Source organism: Monodelphis domestica, chromosome 4 (genome assembly GCF_027887165.1).
Source record: "Monodelphis domestica isolate mMonDom1 chromosome 4, mMonDom1.pri, whole genome shotgun sequence".
NCBI classification, from domain to species: domain Eukaryota; kingdom Metazoa; phylum Chordata; class Mammalia; order Didelphimorphia; family Didelphidae; genus Monodelphis; species Monodelphis domestica.
In genome coordinates this window covers 413,524,798-413,543,331 of record NC_077230.1, presented here as the reverse complement: position 1 = coordinate 413,543,331, position 18,534 = coordinate 413,524,798, and the positions used below count along the sequence as shown (strand labels likewise).

The window sequence follows — 18,534 nt, the reverse complement described above, 5'->3', positions numbered from 1 at the left end:
TGATCCCAGAGGGAAGGTACACGATTGGTAATGTCTCTTTGTACTGTGACTTGAAGTCAGGGAAACTAGGATGCTGAGGTTTTCACATACTCTTTTCATGTCATGCCCTGGGAAGAAGCCCCATTTGTCAGAGCTTAGTTATAGTTCTGATTGCTGTTTACTGAAGATAACTAGCAAACATCTAGTCTTCTGTGAATGGCTTTGGATACCCCTACTGGGCTTTGTGAATGGGATTAAGTAATTGAGGGTATCTATCCTGGAGAAGAGAAGGCTTAGGGAGGACACAAGAGTGGTCCTCAAGAATGTAAAGAACAAAAGAGGGTGCCAGCTTCTCTCTGTTTGGCCACAAAGGTCCAAAAAAGCATCAAAGGGATGGAATTTGAGTGGAATTAGATTTAGGAATAATAGGAAATTCAGTAGAGGGCCAGACTACCTCAGGAGTTGGACGTTACTTCCTCACTTTAGGTTTTCAGGCAAAGATTTCTAAAGAGATTTCTTATTCAGCTACAGGTTGGACTGTCTTCTAAGCACCTTGTCCATTCTTGACATTTTATGATTCTGAACAGGATTCTAAGCCCCAGCAGCTTTCCCCCAAACCCTACTGATAAACGGAAAATGAATCAGCGAAGAGCTTCCAGGCAAAATCCAACTTGAAAGGCATTTGGAAAGACATAAAGGTCACATCCTGTCTTTGGGCCAGTGCCCATCTGGTCCTCACTGCTGGCTGCCTAGAGACTACAAGGTGACTGGGTGTTCAATCAGACAATCCAGAGTGTGGCACCTGCTGGTTGAATGGGGAGTAGTGGGAGGCCTACCTTCTTTTGAGAGCACAGGTTCTACTAGCTAAATGAAGCTCTGTCCTCCCAAGGCTAGATTTGTGGATCCTTACAGGGACATCAGTGGTATTGACTTTCACCATAACCTCTCACTGGCTTTGAATGCCAAGTCACTTCCTTATATATTAAATGAGGAGTATAATTTCACTGAACTCTAAGGTCTCTGGCAGCTCCAGATCTATGTTCCCATGATCAAATGCTTATTTTTTTTTTAATTTAGATTTTTACTTTTTTTTTTTTGAGAAGAAAAATTCAACAAAATCTATCATCAAAAACCTGACATTATATTCCGTGTCTACACAACAGTGTGTAGGTATGGGTAGGTGTGGGAGAGTCTCCTTATAAATTTAATTTTGGGTCAAGGTTGTCCTATCCAATTTGACTGTTTCTGACTCCTTCCATTTACATTATTGTAATCATTTCTATGATTGCTTTCCTGACTGCTTACTTCCTTTTGCATCTGTTCATGTGATTTTTCCTCATACTTCTCTGAATTATTTCTATTCATTGTTTCTTACTGTGTAGTAGAATTCCATGACATTCTACACACACAGTTGGTTCTACTTTTCTCTAGTAAATAAGCAATTTCCAGTTCTTAGCTACCCACCAAAAATTACTACCTCAATATTTTAGTGTATATGGGACTTCCCTCCCCCCCAGACTATATTTATATACATAAATATATATATATATTTATATATATGTGTATATATATATATACACATAGATTTGTTTTACATACATATGACACATATGCTACACACACACACACACACACACACACACACACACACACACACACACACATATACCCCCATATTCCATTGTCATTCTTTTCTTGTCCCCCTCCCAGATTATAAGCACCTTGAGGGCAGAGACTTTTACTACCTTTTGTTTTGGGTCCTCCAGAATCTAGCACAGTGCCTAACCTCTAACATAAATGTCATACTTTAAAAAGAAACAAACCTTGATTTAATTGTTTTCCTCTGCCACAAGAAAGGATTCGGAGTGGTTACCAATTAATGATTTTGGGATAATTAAATGAAGCATCAGTTTAAACAATAATAACCCTCTTGAATTTATTCCTGCCCCTGAATGGGGGTATGTCAGCAATTTTGATGTATGGAGGAAAAATGAGTTTCAGGATGTTTAATACCAAGCCCCTTCACACTGGCTTTCATTTATTTTATTTTATTTTTTAAACCCTTACCTTCTATCTTGGAATCAATACTGTGTATTGGTTCCAAGGCAGAAGAATTGTAAGGGCTAGGCAATGGAGGTCAAGTGACTTGCCCAGGGTCACACAGCTGGGAAGTGTCTGAGGCCAGATTTGAACCTAGGACCTCCCGTCTCTAGGCCTGGCTCTCAATCCACTGAGCTACCCAGCTGCCCCCTACACTGGCTTCATTTAAACAGAAGATTCAGCCAGTGTATCTGGATATGACGTAAACCACCTAAAAGTCCATTTTTGTTTTTGAACCCAGTTCTCTCTGCCCAGGGATAGTGTTGCGTAGAGAACTTCCAAACCTGCATGACTGTGTCTCTCCTGTCTAGCCTGTGACCCATGATGCCCACATGGAAACTGACCGTCTTCTTTGCTTTGTGTTATAGAGAGCGTACTGTGGCCAGTGCAGTGAAAGGATATGGGGTCTCGGAAGGCAAGGCTACAAGTGTATCAACTGCAAATTACTGGTCCATAAACGTTGTCATATACTTGTACCACTGACCTGCAAAAGGCATATGGTAAGTAAAGCTACAATCCAAGGGAGAGGGATGGACCAGCACTGGAATGCCAGTGGCTTGTGTGCCAGGGTGCTAGAATGGGTTTCAGAGAGGCAACCTGGAATAATCTATAAAGTGATGGCCATTTAGCCGTAAAGATCTGGGCATGAATCCTGCCCCAGACTTGGGCAAGTCCCTCATCTCTCTGAGGTTTAGTTTCATCTTCCGTCCAATGGGAGTAATAACGACACCAACCCCAAGAGGAATTTAATATTTTACTTATAATGTTCTTACTGCTTAATGTTATTTACTGCTTAGCGAATATTTGGCCCCTCGTGCCATTTGGGAGTTCCTGAACCACTCAATGGGAATTGCTGCCCTATTCCATACTGCCTCTCCTAGTGATGGTGATGATGGATGACTTTTTATTGGCCTTCAAGGCTTACCTACATCATTTCATCCTCACCATTACTATCTGAGAAGTTCTCATTCTGATTTTGTAGGGTGAGGTCACTGAATCTCAAAATGGTTAAATGATTTGCAGAGAGACATTCAGCTAGTAAGTATCTGAAGCAGGATTCATTTTTATTCTGATTCCAGTGGTAGGTGGTGGTGGTTCGGCCATAGCTATTCCTGCCACCATCTTTGCTCTCCTTTCTGTTTTGCAGATGAGGGAAGTGAGGCTTCAGGAGACAAAGTGCCCTGTCAAAGAGTCAAATAGTCCTAAATTCAAATTCTACCTCTGAAATTACTCATCTGATAGTAGAGAAGTCACTTTATGACTGAGCCTCAGACTCTCCTTGTCTCTGAATTAGACATAATAATTGTATAGGATCCAGCTTCATTCATGTGGCTCCCATGAAGTAAATCAGTATCCCAGCTTGTTGCTTCAGGAAAGTCCCATAGTCTTCATTTTGTGTTGGCCTTCCATCCGTGTCTTATCTTTTTAAAATCTTTTTTTTTTTAACCCTCACCTTCTGTCTTGGAGTCAATACTGAGTACTGGCTCCAAGGCAGAAGAGTGGGCAGGGCTAGGTAATGGGGGTCAAGTGACTTGCCCAGGGTCACACAGCTAGGAAGTGTCTGAGGCCAGATTTGAACCCAGGCCCTCCCATCTCTAGGCCTGGCTCTCAATTCACCTGCTGCCCCCTTTAAAATCTTTTTAAAGATTTTTATCTTTTAAGAACCAACTAAAAGTCCACTCTTCACAGTGGCTACAATGACTTTGACCATTCTTGGATAAGTATCAATATCCTTAAAGCCAAAAATTAGAGGTAGAGGGTCTTCAAAAGCCTTTACAGAGGGGGAAACTGAGGCCCCCAGACAGTAAATGGTCCGTCCAAGATTGAATACTAAGAAGGGACCTAGCCAGAATGCCAACTCATTACTTTCGATCCAGACACTAAAATCAACTCTTTTTCCAGACACGATGAGCTTGTCGGTATCTTGGCATCACTGTACGTTCCAATAGGCTTTGGAGACATGGTGTGTGTTGCCAACTGGCCTCATTCAAATGGTGTAATAAGAATGAATAAGCAAGATCTTTAATTCAATTTTAATTTTTATCTTCTCCATATGCCTCCTGGGTTTCATTAAAGTATAATTAATGTTCAGGAGGAGACTTTAGGGTTTGGTTTGTTTTTAATTTGTTTTTGATGTCATACTGGGAAGACACCAGAAGGAGCTGAGGAGGGGATGAAAACGACATCAAAGTGTGTGATAAAAATGAGGCATCTATTTCTTTGAGGAAATGATACTCCTGAGTTTCACCTGACTTGATTTAGCTCAGTGATTTAGGTTTCCTTTTGGGCGAGTCTATTCATGGAGCCTGGTGGAATGAAGAGAGGTCTTCCACAACATGTAAGGGACCATAGGCTTTGGCCCCAAGCTCTTCATGAAGAAGGGAAGAAACTTTGTCTCTTATTCGTGGTCCAAGTTTTGGAGAACCCTTACTCTTGGTCTCTCCTCTGATGGAAGTCACTAGATGTGGAGACCATTGCTTAAGAAGTGGAAGGGACCACAGTGAGATCTAATCAAACTCTCTCATTTAACAGATGAAGAAACTGAGTCATGAAGAAGAAAGGGACTCAGTCAAGGCCATTCTATAGGGCGTCTATCTAGAGTCTTCTACCCTTGTTGTCTTACTCTGCTTTGTTTATAGTCTCTGTCAGCCATAAGGCGTTTGGGCCAGTTGGCTCCACATCTGGCTGGGGATGGAGGAGGAATGGTAGAGAAAGGTCACTGAGTTGGAACTAAAATTTCCAGCCTTTTCTGCTTCTGTTCAGGGGGAGGGAACAAAGATCTGGCTGGGCCACCAAGCAGAGCCAGCTTACATTAGTTAATGATAATGAAGAATCATTTTGATGTCATTTGTCTTTGCCAGGATTCGGTGATGCCTTCCCAAGAACCTCAAATAGATGATAAAAATGATGAAGTTGACCTTCCCTCCGAAGAAAATGATGGACGTAGGTATCTTTCCCTCCCTTCTCTAAAGCTGGCTCGTGTTCTCTTGGACCTTAAAACAATTTGATGCTTTTCTTGCATTCTTCCTCCTTTAAAAAAAAAAAAAGACTTTCTGGAGCCTGGGTACTCCCCTGGGCCCAGGAAAGCGTAGAGAGGAATGCTTACTGGGGTTGGTGAGTTGGAGATCAGACGTTAGCTAGTTACGGCTCTTTTGGCTGGAAATCCCCCCAAAACACAACGAAGGGATTCAGCTACTGGATTAGTGTCTCATCACCCTTTCTTTGGGCAGGGAGCCAGGGTGGGCATTATCTGAAACCCAGAGGTGGTTCTTAATACCTAGGACAGAGCGTCTACCTTGGAGCAGGCGTCCATGAGTTCTAGCCACCATCTGCTACCTCCCTGTCCGTTTGCAACCCGACCCTGGACGCTTGCACACAAATCTGCCCATTTTGATGGAGTGTGCATCAGACGATCATAGGAGCTAATCAGGGAACTTAACTTTATGGATTCACCTTCCAGAGCTCACTGTGACTAAAGGCCCTAAGCCAAGAGCCAGCTTGATGCAAGTCTTAAGGGGGATGTTTAAACATTAATCTTAAGGCCAGGGGTCTTTAACGATTTCCATCTAATCCTGAAAAACGTGTATTTCTCTCCATCAGTCGCTTATATTCCTTCAACCCGGAAACATGACAGCCTTAAAGATGATTCTGAGGTGAGTTTATTTATTTTTTAATCTCATTAATATATCTTAGTATAATTTGTCAAACACTCATTCCTGAATAATTTTATATTTTTCTCCTGATCTAGGTGGTCATATGAACCATTCCTACCTACATTTTAAAAATTTCTAATGTGTGTGTGTGTGTGTAAAATTCTGTCTTAGAATTAATTGTGTATTTAAAAAATGAAGAAAAAATACTGTCTATTGGTTCCAAGGCTGGAGAGTGGTAAGGTGTACGCAATAGAGGTTAAGTGATTTGAAGTGTCAGAGGTCAGATTTGAACCCAGGACCCCCTATATTTAGGTCTGGCTCTCCACTGAGCCACCTAGCCTCCCCACTTTGTGTTTTAAATACTTCTATTCATTTTTTATTTAATATCACCTTGACATCCCCCTGTATCCCTCCCTCCATCCAGTTCGAAGATATAGAACTAGATCTTGGGCATTTATGGATTTAGTTTTTGTTTATTTCCATTCTTGTCCTTCCTGTTACTGTGTCCTCCTCCCCCTACCTCCGGAGGGATGCTGGATGATCTCCTCATTTTAGAGCCTCATCGGAGCCAGTATGGCCTGCCAGAGAGAGTGTGTGCATGGGTCAGGCCTCTCTCCTGTTTCTCAAGGACAGACCTGTGGGCTCGGATGGAGAGAGAGAGGATGAGCTAACAGCTGGTACTTGGCATGGCCGCCATGTGATGCATTTCCCCAAAAGGACCAGATGCTCTTCCCATCCGTCCTCTGCTGAGTCGATGTTTCACAGTCCATTTTCCCAATAGACACCACAAAATGCTTGAATGTAGACCCCATCCAGCCCGTATTAATAGTTTCAAATTAGAGCTAGAAGGGACCGTAGAGGCCGACTAACCCAACCCCTCAGCTTACAGGTAAGAAAATTGAGGTCCAAAGAGAGAAACTCGTACACAGGGTCCTGGCGTTGGAAGGGGCCCCAGAAGTTATTAAATGTCAACCCCCAGGTGAGGAAACAGAGGCCCCAAGTCTTCAAGTGATTTGCCCAACAGGTCATCCATATTGGAGGCAGGATTTTAATGCAGGACCTCTTCTGAGTGTCCTGCCTCCCACCCTTTCTGTACATTCCCATGGGCAATGGTGGGGTGCTTCATCTCTTCCCGAGGGCTCCTCCTTGGCACATTGTTTCCTTCCTAGTTTCCTTTTTAAATGATTTCACCCATAAAATGATCCTTTAGAAACACCTCCTTCCTGACCTCCCTCCTCTTCCATATGTCGGGCTGCCCCCAGGCCATCCCCCCACTCACTGGTGTGATACTCTCAGCATGAGTGAGTCAGTGGCTATCTTGCTGCCCTGGAATTTGACCAATGCACAATGGCTTCTCAGTTCTCTTGAACCCTTGAGAAAAGCAAAAGCAGAATGACCAGAACGGGTATTTTTGAGCTTCCTTCTCTGTTGGCCTTCCCTAAAGGAGCTTGGCAAGCGACCTCACTCCATTCTCACTCATCTGAACAATCCCTTTCTTTCAAGAGTTTAGGCTCATAGATTTAGAGCTGGGTGGGACCTTTGAGGTCATCAAGTTCGCTTTACAAAGGAGGAAACTGAGGCCTGGAGGTCTCATGGCTCAAAGATGTCTAATATCTCATCTTCACCCCTCTTTTCCACAACAAATATCTCTACATTAATAATTCGTGGGAGAGGGACACCAGCTCTTCATTAATTGAATCTCTTCAATTAATTTTTTAAAAATGGCTCCAAATGAAGTCCTGATAACACAATAGCTAGAATTTGGGGAAGGACTTTACAGACACAACTTGATCCTTTTAATAGGGAAGCAGAATAGATGTTTGCCCAGTAAACTCTGGTGGCAAAGCTAGAAAGCAAGGACCAAGCTCCAGGCTCCCCGTCCCTCGGTCTCCCTGGCACAAATACATCATTCATCCCTTGGAGGAGATGAGTCAGCCAACAGGGCCATTGCCTCTGCTTGACAAGGTCAGGGTCTGACCAATCCTCTCCATGTTACGTACAAAGAAAGGCAGTTCTTCCTTTGGATGATGGGTATGGTCATAAGTGGGCATCTTTCCTCTACACTGGTGCAGTCTTAAAATCTTCCTTCTGCAAGTTTAGAGTATTGATTTTAAGACAGAAAGTAAGAGCTTAAAAAAACTTACTTCTGCTTTCTAGCTAAAAGAGAGTAGGGGGGGACAGCTGGGTCGCTCAGTGAATGGAGAGTGAGGCCTAGAGAAGGGAGGTCCTGGGTTCAAATCTGGTCTCAGACACTTCTCAGCTGTGTGACCTTGGGCAAGTCACTTGACCCCCATTGCCTACCTAGCATTTACCATTCTTCTGCCTTGGAGCCAATACACAGTATTGACTCCAAGACAGAAGGCAAGGGTTTAAAAAAAATAAAATAAAAAAAATAAAAGAGAGTAGGAATGGGAATAGAAATAGAGTGGAAATTGAAAGTGGCAATAGAATGGAATGAAGGTAATCCCCTTGAGGAGAGAAATGGTTGCATTTTTGTCCTTGTATCCTTAAGCAGAGTTCCTGGCTACTCATAAGCAATTAAAAAACAAAACAAAACACCTTTACTTTCTGTCTCAGAGTTACTGGTTCCACTGCAGAAGAGTGGTTAGGGCCAGGATGTAGGGATTAAGTGACTTACCCAGGGTCACACAGCTAGGAAGTGTCTGAGGTCAGATTTGAACCCAGTCCCTCCTGTCTCCAGACCTGACTCTATTTACTTAGCTACCTAGCTGTCCTCTAATAAACACTTGTTGATAAGCTCTCTCTATATCCCTGACTACTCACTTCTTCTCAAGTAGAATGTAAGACCCTTGAGGACAAAAACTAGAATTCAAAACCCCCAGACCAGTGCCTGGTAAATAGTAAGAGCTTCATGAATGCTCATGATTTATGGATTGAGAATGGAATCTAATTCGAAGATGCTTTAATATTGAAAGAGAAAATATTTCTTCAAGGGTTTTCATGAAATCAAATAATCTGTATGCAGAACTAATTAAAGAAGAGTCACAGTGAGATCTGAGCTCAGACAGCATGTCTGTATTTGGTTGGGCTCTGCGTTGAGGTCAAGGTGAATTAGGTTCAAATCCCATCTTAAACATTTAATAGCAGTTTTCTCTTTGCCTCAGTTTCTCCATCTGTAAAATGAGGGAGTTGTACACAAATGTTCCCCCCTTGCTCTAAGTAATCACTTAAGTCCTCAGCCCTCTAGACAATTTTCTAAGTTATCCAGTGATCCTGGCTGAGATACTAGGCTTAAAAGTCAGCAAGGCCTGAGTTCAAATCCTGCCTCTACCACTGACCTGCTGTGTGACCCTGCACCAGTCCTTTCTAAGCCTCATGTGGTTTCCTAGGGCTTATCTTCTAAGTCATATACAAATTGGCAAAGAGCATTCCTCCCTTTGCCTAGAGAATTGCTGGGTCTTCAATTCTTCCTATCTTCCTTTGAGGATGGGTGGCATGTGGGTGGAAATGAAGATGAGGGACACTTGAATATTAAGAAACTAAATATTACAGAGCAGGGATGGAGTTGTGGGTATTGAGAAGCAAAACATCTCATTGTGATAAACGTTCTCTGGAGGAATTACTATCGCCTTGTTCTCAGAATCTGCCAAATCTTCCCTTTATTGTTTTTGTTTTGTTTTTAGGACATTAAGCCAGTTATCGATGGGATGGATGGAATTAAAATATCTCAGGGGCTCGGGCTGCAGGACTTCGATTTAATCAGAGTTATTGGACGGGGGAGTTATGCCAAAGTTCTCTTAGTGCGATTGAAAAAGAATGACCAGATTTATGCCATGAAGGTAGTCAAAAAGGAGTTGGTCCATGATGATGAAGTAAGTGAAATTTACTAATTAAAAGAAAAATGTGAAAAGGGGTCTGGAAAGGGGATGAAGCATTGCATGAGTTAGCCACTAGAGGGCACATGTTCTAAATCTGATGTGTTGTGAACTTGAGAAACTTGTAGGAGACAGGCAGCCTAGAGTGGTGATAAGAGCACAGGATTTGAAGTCAGGTTGATCAGAAGAGTTCTTTTCCAACCTCTAAAATTTGCTGACAGTTCTGCTAAGGGTCATCTGTTAAAAACGCTGTGTCCTTAGCTATTTATCTAATAGGGAAAATTATGTATCTGTGTGTCTATATCTAATGCTACTGAGAACAGTGCTTATTTATTTGGGGGGTTTCTTGCCAGATGCTTAATAAATATTTGTTGCTTGAGTGATTTAAGACTTGGGAAAATCTAAATCTGGGCACTACTGGCATTGTGCCAAGATGGCAGCAATGGCTTAGAATGGAAGCTTCCTGAGGGCAGAGACCACTTCCAGCTAAAAGCAAGTGGAAAAGGGAATAGATAGAACAGTGCATTATTCATATCTGTGACCAATTCCAAGAAGTTTTTCCACTTCTGGGTGACTCTTCTCTATATCCCCTTCTAATTCTAATCCCCTTGTTAACTTTCTCTTGACATCCAAAGGGTACCGGTGGAACACTATGGCTCTCTTCATCGTCCCTGGTTTCTTGCTATGTGACCAGCCTGGCATTTAATAGTTTCCTTAATGGTATTTTGGTTTAATTGAATTGGGTTAAACTGAATAGAGTACCTGTCCAAACTCATAGGGTCATAGAAACTAAGTCAAGTCACGACAGCAAGCATTTATTAAGTACCTACTATGTGCAAGTACTGTGTTAAGTACTGGAGATCCAAAGAAAGGTGAAAGATATCCCCAGCCTTTGGGGAACTCACAGACTAATGAGGGAGACATCATGCAAACAATGGCCTGGAAATAAGCTGTAGATTGGATCAACTGGAGACATCCCACAGAGATCAACTTTGACTCCAAAAGCAAATATATTTTCCATGCCATCGCCCTACTAGTAAGTGTGACAAGGAAATCACTTTAAAAGACTGATATATATTAATTTAAGGTCGCCAAGGAATTCAGCTATGTAATTCCTAAATGAAAACTCAAGTCAGCAGTCAACCTTTTATGGAGTTTTTAATTACAAACAGGAGGAAGAAAGGTATTAGAGAGAGAGAGAGAAGGGAATAGGGCTTAAATACCCCCTCTGTTTAGGCTGGGCCAAAAGGCCCAAGCCCTTAGATAGCTGAGGCAAAGAAAAGAGATCAGTCCCTATCACTCACGTGACCAAAATGGAGAAACAGTCTCAGGGGCCTCCACCTCCAGCCTCCTTCAGAGCAAGCTTCTCAGAGCACAACCTCTCAGAGCAAAACCTCTCCAACCACCTAGTCCTCAGACCCCGCTATCTTTAAGGAAATCATCTAAGTTCCCTCCCCTCAGTTCTCACATCTACCAATCACTGTCCATGTCTTCCCTGTGCCAATGATGGCTCTAGCTTAACCCAGGACTGCCCAGAGGTCTGTGGCTTTGCACATGTCTGTTGAAGGTCATATTCTCAAATAATTAAATCTTGATCCTTTGCTGCAGCCTTTCCTAAATCCTGTTACCCTGAGTAGGTTGGAAGTTCCAAGACCTAGTTCTGTCATTCCAAGTATCTCTATTGTATCAATTCTAAAATCAATCATGACTCAAAGAACTTCCTGTTCTATGCTTAAGCATAGGTCAAAGCCCTTTCCATTGTTTAGCAAAAGGTTTCTGTCCTAAAGTAATCTTAAGTAGGGAGGAGAAGGACCCTCCCATGCCAAGGGGGTTCACATTCCAATAGACTATCAGTAGGAAATTTTTCAAGTATGAAATTTCCCAATGGTGAAATTTCCAACATTTATAAGTCTAAGAAATTTTATGGTTTACATAAGGGAGCTAGGAGAGACTCCAGTTGTGATCTACATTGATTGTTGCAGCTGTTCAGTAGAATTTCAGTCATGTCCTACCATACTGTCCATGGGGTTTTCTTGGCAATGATACTGAAGCAGTTTGCCATTGCCTTCTTTGTTAGATTAAGGCAAATAGAGTTTAAATGATTTGCCTAGGATCACAGCTAGTAAATGTTTGAGGTGGGATTTGAACTCCGGTCTTCCTGACCCAGATTCAGCAGCCTTATCTACTGCACCTTTTAGCTACCTCTAGTCAAAATGTCTAGTAGTAGTAGTAGTAGTGGTAGTAGTGGTAGTAGTGGTAGCAGTAGTAGTAGTAGTGGTAGTGGTAGTAGTAGTTGTTGTTGTTGTGGTGGTGGTGGTGGTGGTAGTAGTAGTAGTAGTAGTGGTAGTAATGATCATAATAAATAACTTTTATATAGCTTTTGCTATGTGCCAGTCATTATGCTAAGCACTTTACAAAAATGATCTCATTTGGTCCTCAAACAACTTTGTGAAGTACGTACTATCATTTTCTTAATTTTACAAATGAGGAAACCGAGGCAGAAAGAAATGAAATTACTTTTCTAGGATCAAACAACTAATAAGTGTCTAAAAGATCTCCACACAGGAGGAGTCCATCACCTCTTGAGGTGGCCCACTCCACTGCTTGAAAGCTCTCATTGGGAAGTTCTTCCCAACAGCAAATATAACTAGGCTTCTTTGTACCACTGACTTGCTACTTTTTGATCTGCCTTGTGGAACCAAACAGAATAAATCTACTCTCTCTTCCAAGGACCCTTCTAATAATTGTTGTCCAATCCCCCTGAGTCTTCTCTTCTTTAGCCTAAATATCGCTGGTTCCTTCAGCTGAGCCTGATCTGGTCCTTTCACCATCCTGATTGTCTTCCTTTGATTGCTCATTATTAACATCCTTTTATAAAATATGGCACCCATACTTTAACACAATATTATAGAAATGGTCTATTACAAAGTATAATTCACCAGATTACCTTCTTAGCCCTAAATACTATTTCTCTCCCAATGCCGCCTCAGCTTGTATTATCTATGTTGGCAACTATGTCCCCTTCAGTGACTTGTAGTCCACTAAAACCCCCAGATCTTTTTCTGTTGATTCATTGATTATGAATAAATTACTGCTGATTCATTTGCTGATACTTTCAACACTTTACTCTCACATGCCCCATACTTCAGGCAACTCCTTTCTCTTTCTGTTGGTCTCAACTGTAAAAGATGGAATTTAGATGAGATGCTCTCTTAGGGGAGGGCTTTGTTTCCAACTAGATCCTTGGTTTAAGCAAATCTGTGAAATCAAAATGTCCTTTGGCATTGTTCAACCCTGACTTTTACTTGTTGTTAGCTTTGTTTTGACTTCTTTTTCATGATCACTTCTCTACAACTGAGTTCATCTCATCAACTCCTTGATAAAAGGAATGTTTCATTAACTAGGGGAAACCTGCAAAAAAAAAAAAGCAGCCATCCCTGCTCTCTAGGGCCATTCTCGTCTTCCTGAGGAAAGTGGCAACTTGAGAGGTTCAGTTCTCCCAAGAATAACTGGTTTGGCTCCTGCTCTCCTCATCCACTTCCCTGTTAGATCGTAATCTCCTCGAGGGCAGGCACTGTCTCTTGAGTTCTCACAGGGTCCGTTGCGCTATATAACCAGTGTGCTCTTTGTTCTCTTAACAGGACATCGACTGGGTGCAGACAGAGAAGCATGTATTTGAACAGGCCTCCAGTAACCCTTTCCTTGTTGGCCTGCACTCCTGCTTCCAAACAACAAGTCGGTAAGCAGTCAGGGAGAGGGGGCTGCTCCTTCACTCCCGACTCCCAAGCAAAGACAAGGATGGGGCTGGGTCCCCACCATGCCGATCGCTGCCTTTGGAACCTGTCAGGAAACAATAACTACAACAACAATGGTGGAAATGATTCATCAATTTCATGTGTTATTGTTGTTGTTGTTGTTATTGTAGCTAACATTTCTGGAGCACCTACTATGTGCCAGGAAGTATGCCCAGGCACTTATGATTTCATTTGATCCTCTCAACAGCCCTGGGAGGTAGATGCTATCATTACTCCCATTTTACAGATGAAGACATTAAGGCAAATAGGAGTTAAGTGACTTGCCTCCAGGGTCACATAGCTCCAAAGGATCTGAAGTTGAGTTTGAACTCTGGTTTTCCTGCCTCCAGACCCAGCGCTCTGCAGGGTGGTACCACCTAGCTGCCCAAGAAAATTGGGTTTGGCTTTTAGTGGCTTCCCTTGCGACTTGCATTCAAGTTAGTAAGCATTGCCTAACCATCTACCATGCGCCCAACAGTCCTGCTCTCAGGAAGCCTACATTCTTTTGCAGGCATTGCTGTACTCAGATAAATAGATATACACAAAGTCTATTCAGTGGAAGGGATGCTCTAGCAACTAGGATGGGGCTTAGGCAGGGAATTGTGCAAAGTCATGGAGGTGGGAAATGATCAGGTCTGGCCAAAATAAAGTTTGTTGAATGATGGTAGGGATCATGTAGAATGTGTCTGCTAAGATGGTAGGGGCTTGATTGATTTCAAAAATAAGGAGGAATTCAGTAGGCAAATGGGAGAATTAGAATAATAACTAATGATAGCTAACATTTATATAGCAAATATGCTTACAGGTGCCATACACTGTGCCAAGTTCTTTTTTTAATTAAACTCTTACTTTCTGTCTTAGAATCAGTACTGTTTATTGGTTCCAGGACAGAAGAACAGTAAAGGCTAGACAATTGGGGATTAAGTGACTTGGTCAGAGTAAAACAATTAGGATGTGTCTGAAGCCAGATTTGAACCCCAGATGACCTTTCTCTAGGTCTGGCTCTCAATCCTTTGAGCCATCTTACCTGCCTTTCACCATGCTAAGTTCTTTACAAATACTATCTCATATTTTTGGTCCTCACAAAAACCCCAGGTGGTAGGTACTATTGTTCTTCCATCCCATTTTATAGGTGGGGAAACTGAGGCAAGCAGTGATGAAGTGACTTTCCCAGGGTCACATATGGTCAGTCAGTGTCCAAGGCCTGATGCATTGTTTGCTTCTTGCCAGAGGAAGGAGATGATCTAGGACAGTCAGCTTTTTCATTTTAGTAATGTTAATAAATCAATCTATATCTTGGGGTAATAACAATGGAACTGAAAAGACTTTACCGCCCTCCTTTTGAAAGGGATAAAAAGATGGCCTATGGAAGTTCAGGTGATCCAGGAAACAGGGGGCCAAACCAGGATTTAAGCTGTGATTCCAAGCTCTCTCTATACTCTTTATATTGCACCCCATTTGAAGACTATCTTCTGTTGGCTGCTGGCCATTCACTACAACCTTTGGATTTGTCTCGTTTAGTTCTGGATTTTAAAATAGCTCAGTGCATGAATTCTGCATCTCCTTTTGGCTTGTTCTCTCGGTGTCTTCAGCTCCCAAGTGGGCAGCGGGTTCATGATGAGCTTTTTGCCTTTGGAGGGTTGGTGATGGATGGATAGGATCCACTCCCTCATAGGTGCTCTCGACTCTTGTTTGTTCCTATAAATGATCTCCTCTTCCAGGTAGATGTCATTTAACAAAGTTGAATTCGTACCTCCAATTCTGCTGCCTGGAATGACCACTATCCTGGGGCGTAATCCCAGGGGGAGCTAAAGAAATACCTGCTAACCACAGCTGTTGGCTGGCTCCTAATATTATGTGACTTCTCTTCCCTATGGGTCTATTAGATGTGATGTTTTCAGTCTTCATAGGAAATAGCCCATCGTTGTTAGAGAGATGAAGTTTTTCTAAAAGGCTACTTCCAGGAGGCTCAGCGGATTGAGAGCCAGGCACAGAGACAGGAAGTCCTGGGTTCAAATCTGACCTCAGACACTTCCTACCTGTGTGACCCTGGGCAAGTCACCCCATCTGCCTCAGTTTCCTTGTGTATAAAATGAACTGGAGCAGGAAATAGCAAACCACTCCAGTTTCTTTGCCAAGAAAACCCCAAATAGGATCTTGAAGAATCAAACAACAGCAAAAATATACACCTTCTATGGAAATTAACTTTAGAAAGGCTTCAAACTTTTCCTTTTTAGGGCAATTGCCAATCAACACTCCAAAGAACTGATGGTAAAAGCAAGGCCATGCTGGATTTGGTGCTCAAGACTTGGGTTCGAATCTCAGCTTTTGCTTATTAATGCCTGAGTGGGTTCTTTTCTCTCTTGGTTTTTTCATCTGTAAAATGAAGAGGTTGGATTAGATGACCGCTATGGTTCCATCCTGCTGTAGGTCAAGAATCCTATTATGCTGTGATTCACTGGGGGTGGGTGAGGAGCAGAGCCTGCAGAACTGAGCTTCACAGTTACAAGGAAGGGAGTCTATAGGGGATCTACAGTGTTGGAGGGGGAGGGGAGCATTAATAACACTTTAAAAAAAGTTAAAATGGGGACATTTTCATTTTAAATTTATAAGCAAATTTTTCATTGTCAGAATTTTAAATTCCAGCTTAGGGAGAACAACGGGTTTTAAATGACAATTAGCTGCATGGAATCATTTCATTCTTCACTCACCTGCCAGAAAGTGACATCTCAAATGGCCTGTTCTCGCCCACCTTGCATCTACATTGCCTAAAATGGTGAAAATTTTTTCAAAAGCAAAGAGAAAAGACATTTAGTTAGACCAGCTCCAAAGGGGCAGCTAGATGGTGCAGTGGATAGAGCGCTAAGCTTGGAGTCAGGAAAGACCAAAGTTCAAATTCAGCTTTAAGTATTTACTAACTGTGTGACCCTGGGCAAGTCACTTCACCCTGTTTGCCTCACTTTCCTCATCTGTCAAATGAGCTGGAGAAGGAAATTGCAAACCACCCCAGTATCTCTGCCAAGAAAACCCCCAATGGGGTCACAAAGAATTGGACAAGTAGTCTTGAGCAAGTCACTTCACCCTGTTTGCCTCCGTTTCAATCGAAACTCAACCGAAAATGGCTATGTGTGTCAGTGCTGACACACGTGTCATGGGTTTGCCATCACGGCTCTAAATGATCACCCTAGTGCAAATATCAATAATATGGAAATAGGTCTTGATCAATTACACGTGTAAAACCAGTGGAATTGAGCGTTGGCTACAGGAAGGGGGTAGGAGGAAGGGAGGGAAGGAACATGCTTCCACGTAACCATGGAAAAAATTTTCTTAATTAATTATTGATACAAAAGAATAAAAATAAAATATGCCAACCTAGGAGTCTACTTCTTACAGTGGAAGTCCATGCACTCTAATCCTATGAGAGCTATTGGCTTTCCCCTTTGGAATAAGGATGGCTCCACCATGAACAGTGGGATCCCAGCCCAATCCTATGGATTGGGCAAGCTGCCTGTAAACCTTCTTTGACCTCACCTTCCTCCACTGAAGGAAGAGCTCAATTTCTCCCTGCTGAGAGGCGGGACTGATGATAGATTAAGCATCTTTTCCCTAGCATGGGAGCCTGCCAGGTTTCCTGCCTGTTCGAAGCATCCTGTATGACGAGAAGTCTGTCCGACTCTTTTTCCCCATCCGTCCAGGGACTCCTGGGATTTTCTGTCCTGAGTGAGACCAAACTAGCCTTGTCAATCACCTGGTGGTTTTCTTTTGGTTGGCTCGTGTTTCATTCCCAATTCTCAGGAATATTGCTGTTTCTGATCTTAACTTTGGCTGAAGGCTCTTTTCTTAGATCAAGGTATTTCTTTGACTTTTTTTATTGTTTTCCTGGAACCCCCTTCCTATGGGGATAATTGTTCTCTGTCCAATTCAGAAAACAGTTGGAAATGATTGGTCTTTTAGTGCTGCTGTCTTCTCAATTAGACTATTTTGCTTTTGTTTATTTATTATATATTTTAAAAAGAATAGTTATTATTTTTATTTATTTCCAATAAAATGGAAACACCTTGACAAGAGGGGCCGGTTTTATTTGTCTTCCATCCCCAGGTTGACATTAAGGAGCACACAATAGACACCCAATAAATACCAGTTGTTTTGAGTTGCCTCATAGGTGGTAACTTAGAGGGATGTCTACACCAAGCAGGTGAAGACTTCCCCTAGTAGAATGGGCAGAAGAGAATAATGTGTTCCAATGACCACGAAGGCAGCTGAAGCAAGTGCTGTGAAGCACTGAGAGCTTGGGTCAGACGTTGAAGAAGCCAAGGTCTTCCCTGCAGCTTGGGTCATTGCCGGTCCTCCTGGCTTTCATCTTCATATTGCTACTGGACTGGGATGACTGGAAAAGGAGAGACCCCATGATGCCATTGATTCCTCTTCCAAAAGAAAGGACAAATGATCAGCTGGTCTTGGGCAACTTAATGTGTCCCGGGGGGAAGAGTGGTTCTGCCAAGGATAAAGGGTCAATTCTTTATGGATCTCCCATGCCTTTCTCCTCCACTGCGGACTATTGGGGTGGAATTGAGGGGACGGCCCACCATTTTTCTGTAGTCTAGTATGTGTTCAGTAAGTCAGGCACTGTACTAAGGGCAAGGGATGCAAAGAAAGTCAAAAGACAGTCCCTGCTTTCAAGACGCCGACAGTCTAAGGGTCTAGTAGACTGAGTTGAATCCTTCTTTTGTTGGGGTTTTTTAAAATTTATTTTTCATTTAGTTATATTTATTTTGTCAAAAAATAAAAGATGTTTTATTAACCTCTTAAGTGGTATTGGAACATGAATCTATGCTGAACTATTTGCATTTATGTTGCTGTATTAAGGATGACGGGGTAGTGTAGTGGACAGAACACTGGGCCTGGAGTCAGATGTAGCCTCAGACATTTGGTGACTGTGTGACCCTGGACAAATCTGGCCTCTGGCCTCCATTTGCTTCCGTTTCCTCATCTGTAAAATGGGGATAATAACAACACTTTTGCCTCCCAGATTTTCTGGTGAGGATCCAAAGAGAAGATACTTGTAAAACACTTAGCACAGTGCCTGGTTCTTTGTCTGCCCTCCTGATCCTAGCGTGGTGCCTATTGAGCAAATAAGAGAATCCATTTATGTTTTTACCAGCATAGTTTATC

At 42.4% G+C, this 18,534-nt stretch overlaps 1 protein-coding gene across 11 annotated transcripts in view; it reads left to right on the top strand.

Annotated features, from left to right (window-relative positions):
- PRKCZ (protein kinase C zeta) overlaps positions 1 to 18,534 on the top strand; it is a 251,095-nt gene that overhangs the window by 206,439 nt on the left and 26,122 nt on the right. For all 11 annotated transcript variants that reach the window (XM_056795988.1, XM_056795989.1, XM_056795990.1 and 8 more), the window contains 5 exons: positions 2,448 to 2,579; positions 4,941 to 5,022; positions 5,680 to 5,732; positions 9,377 to 9,565; positions 13,210 to 13,307. In XM_056795988.1, the coding sequence (XP_056651966.1) occupies positions 2,448 to 2,579; positions 4,941 to 5,022; positions 5,680 to 5,732; positions 9,377 to 9,565; positions 13,210 to 13,307 (554 nt within the window). The remainder of the gene's footprint in view (positions 1 to 2,447; positions 2,580 to 4,940; positions 5,023 to 5,679; positions 5,733 to 9,376; positions 9,566 to 13,209; positions 13,308 to 18,534) is intronic.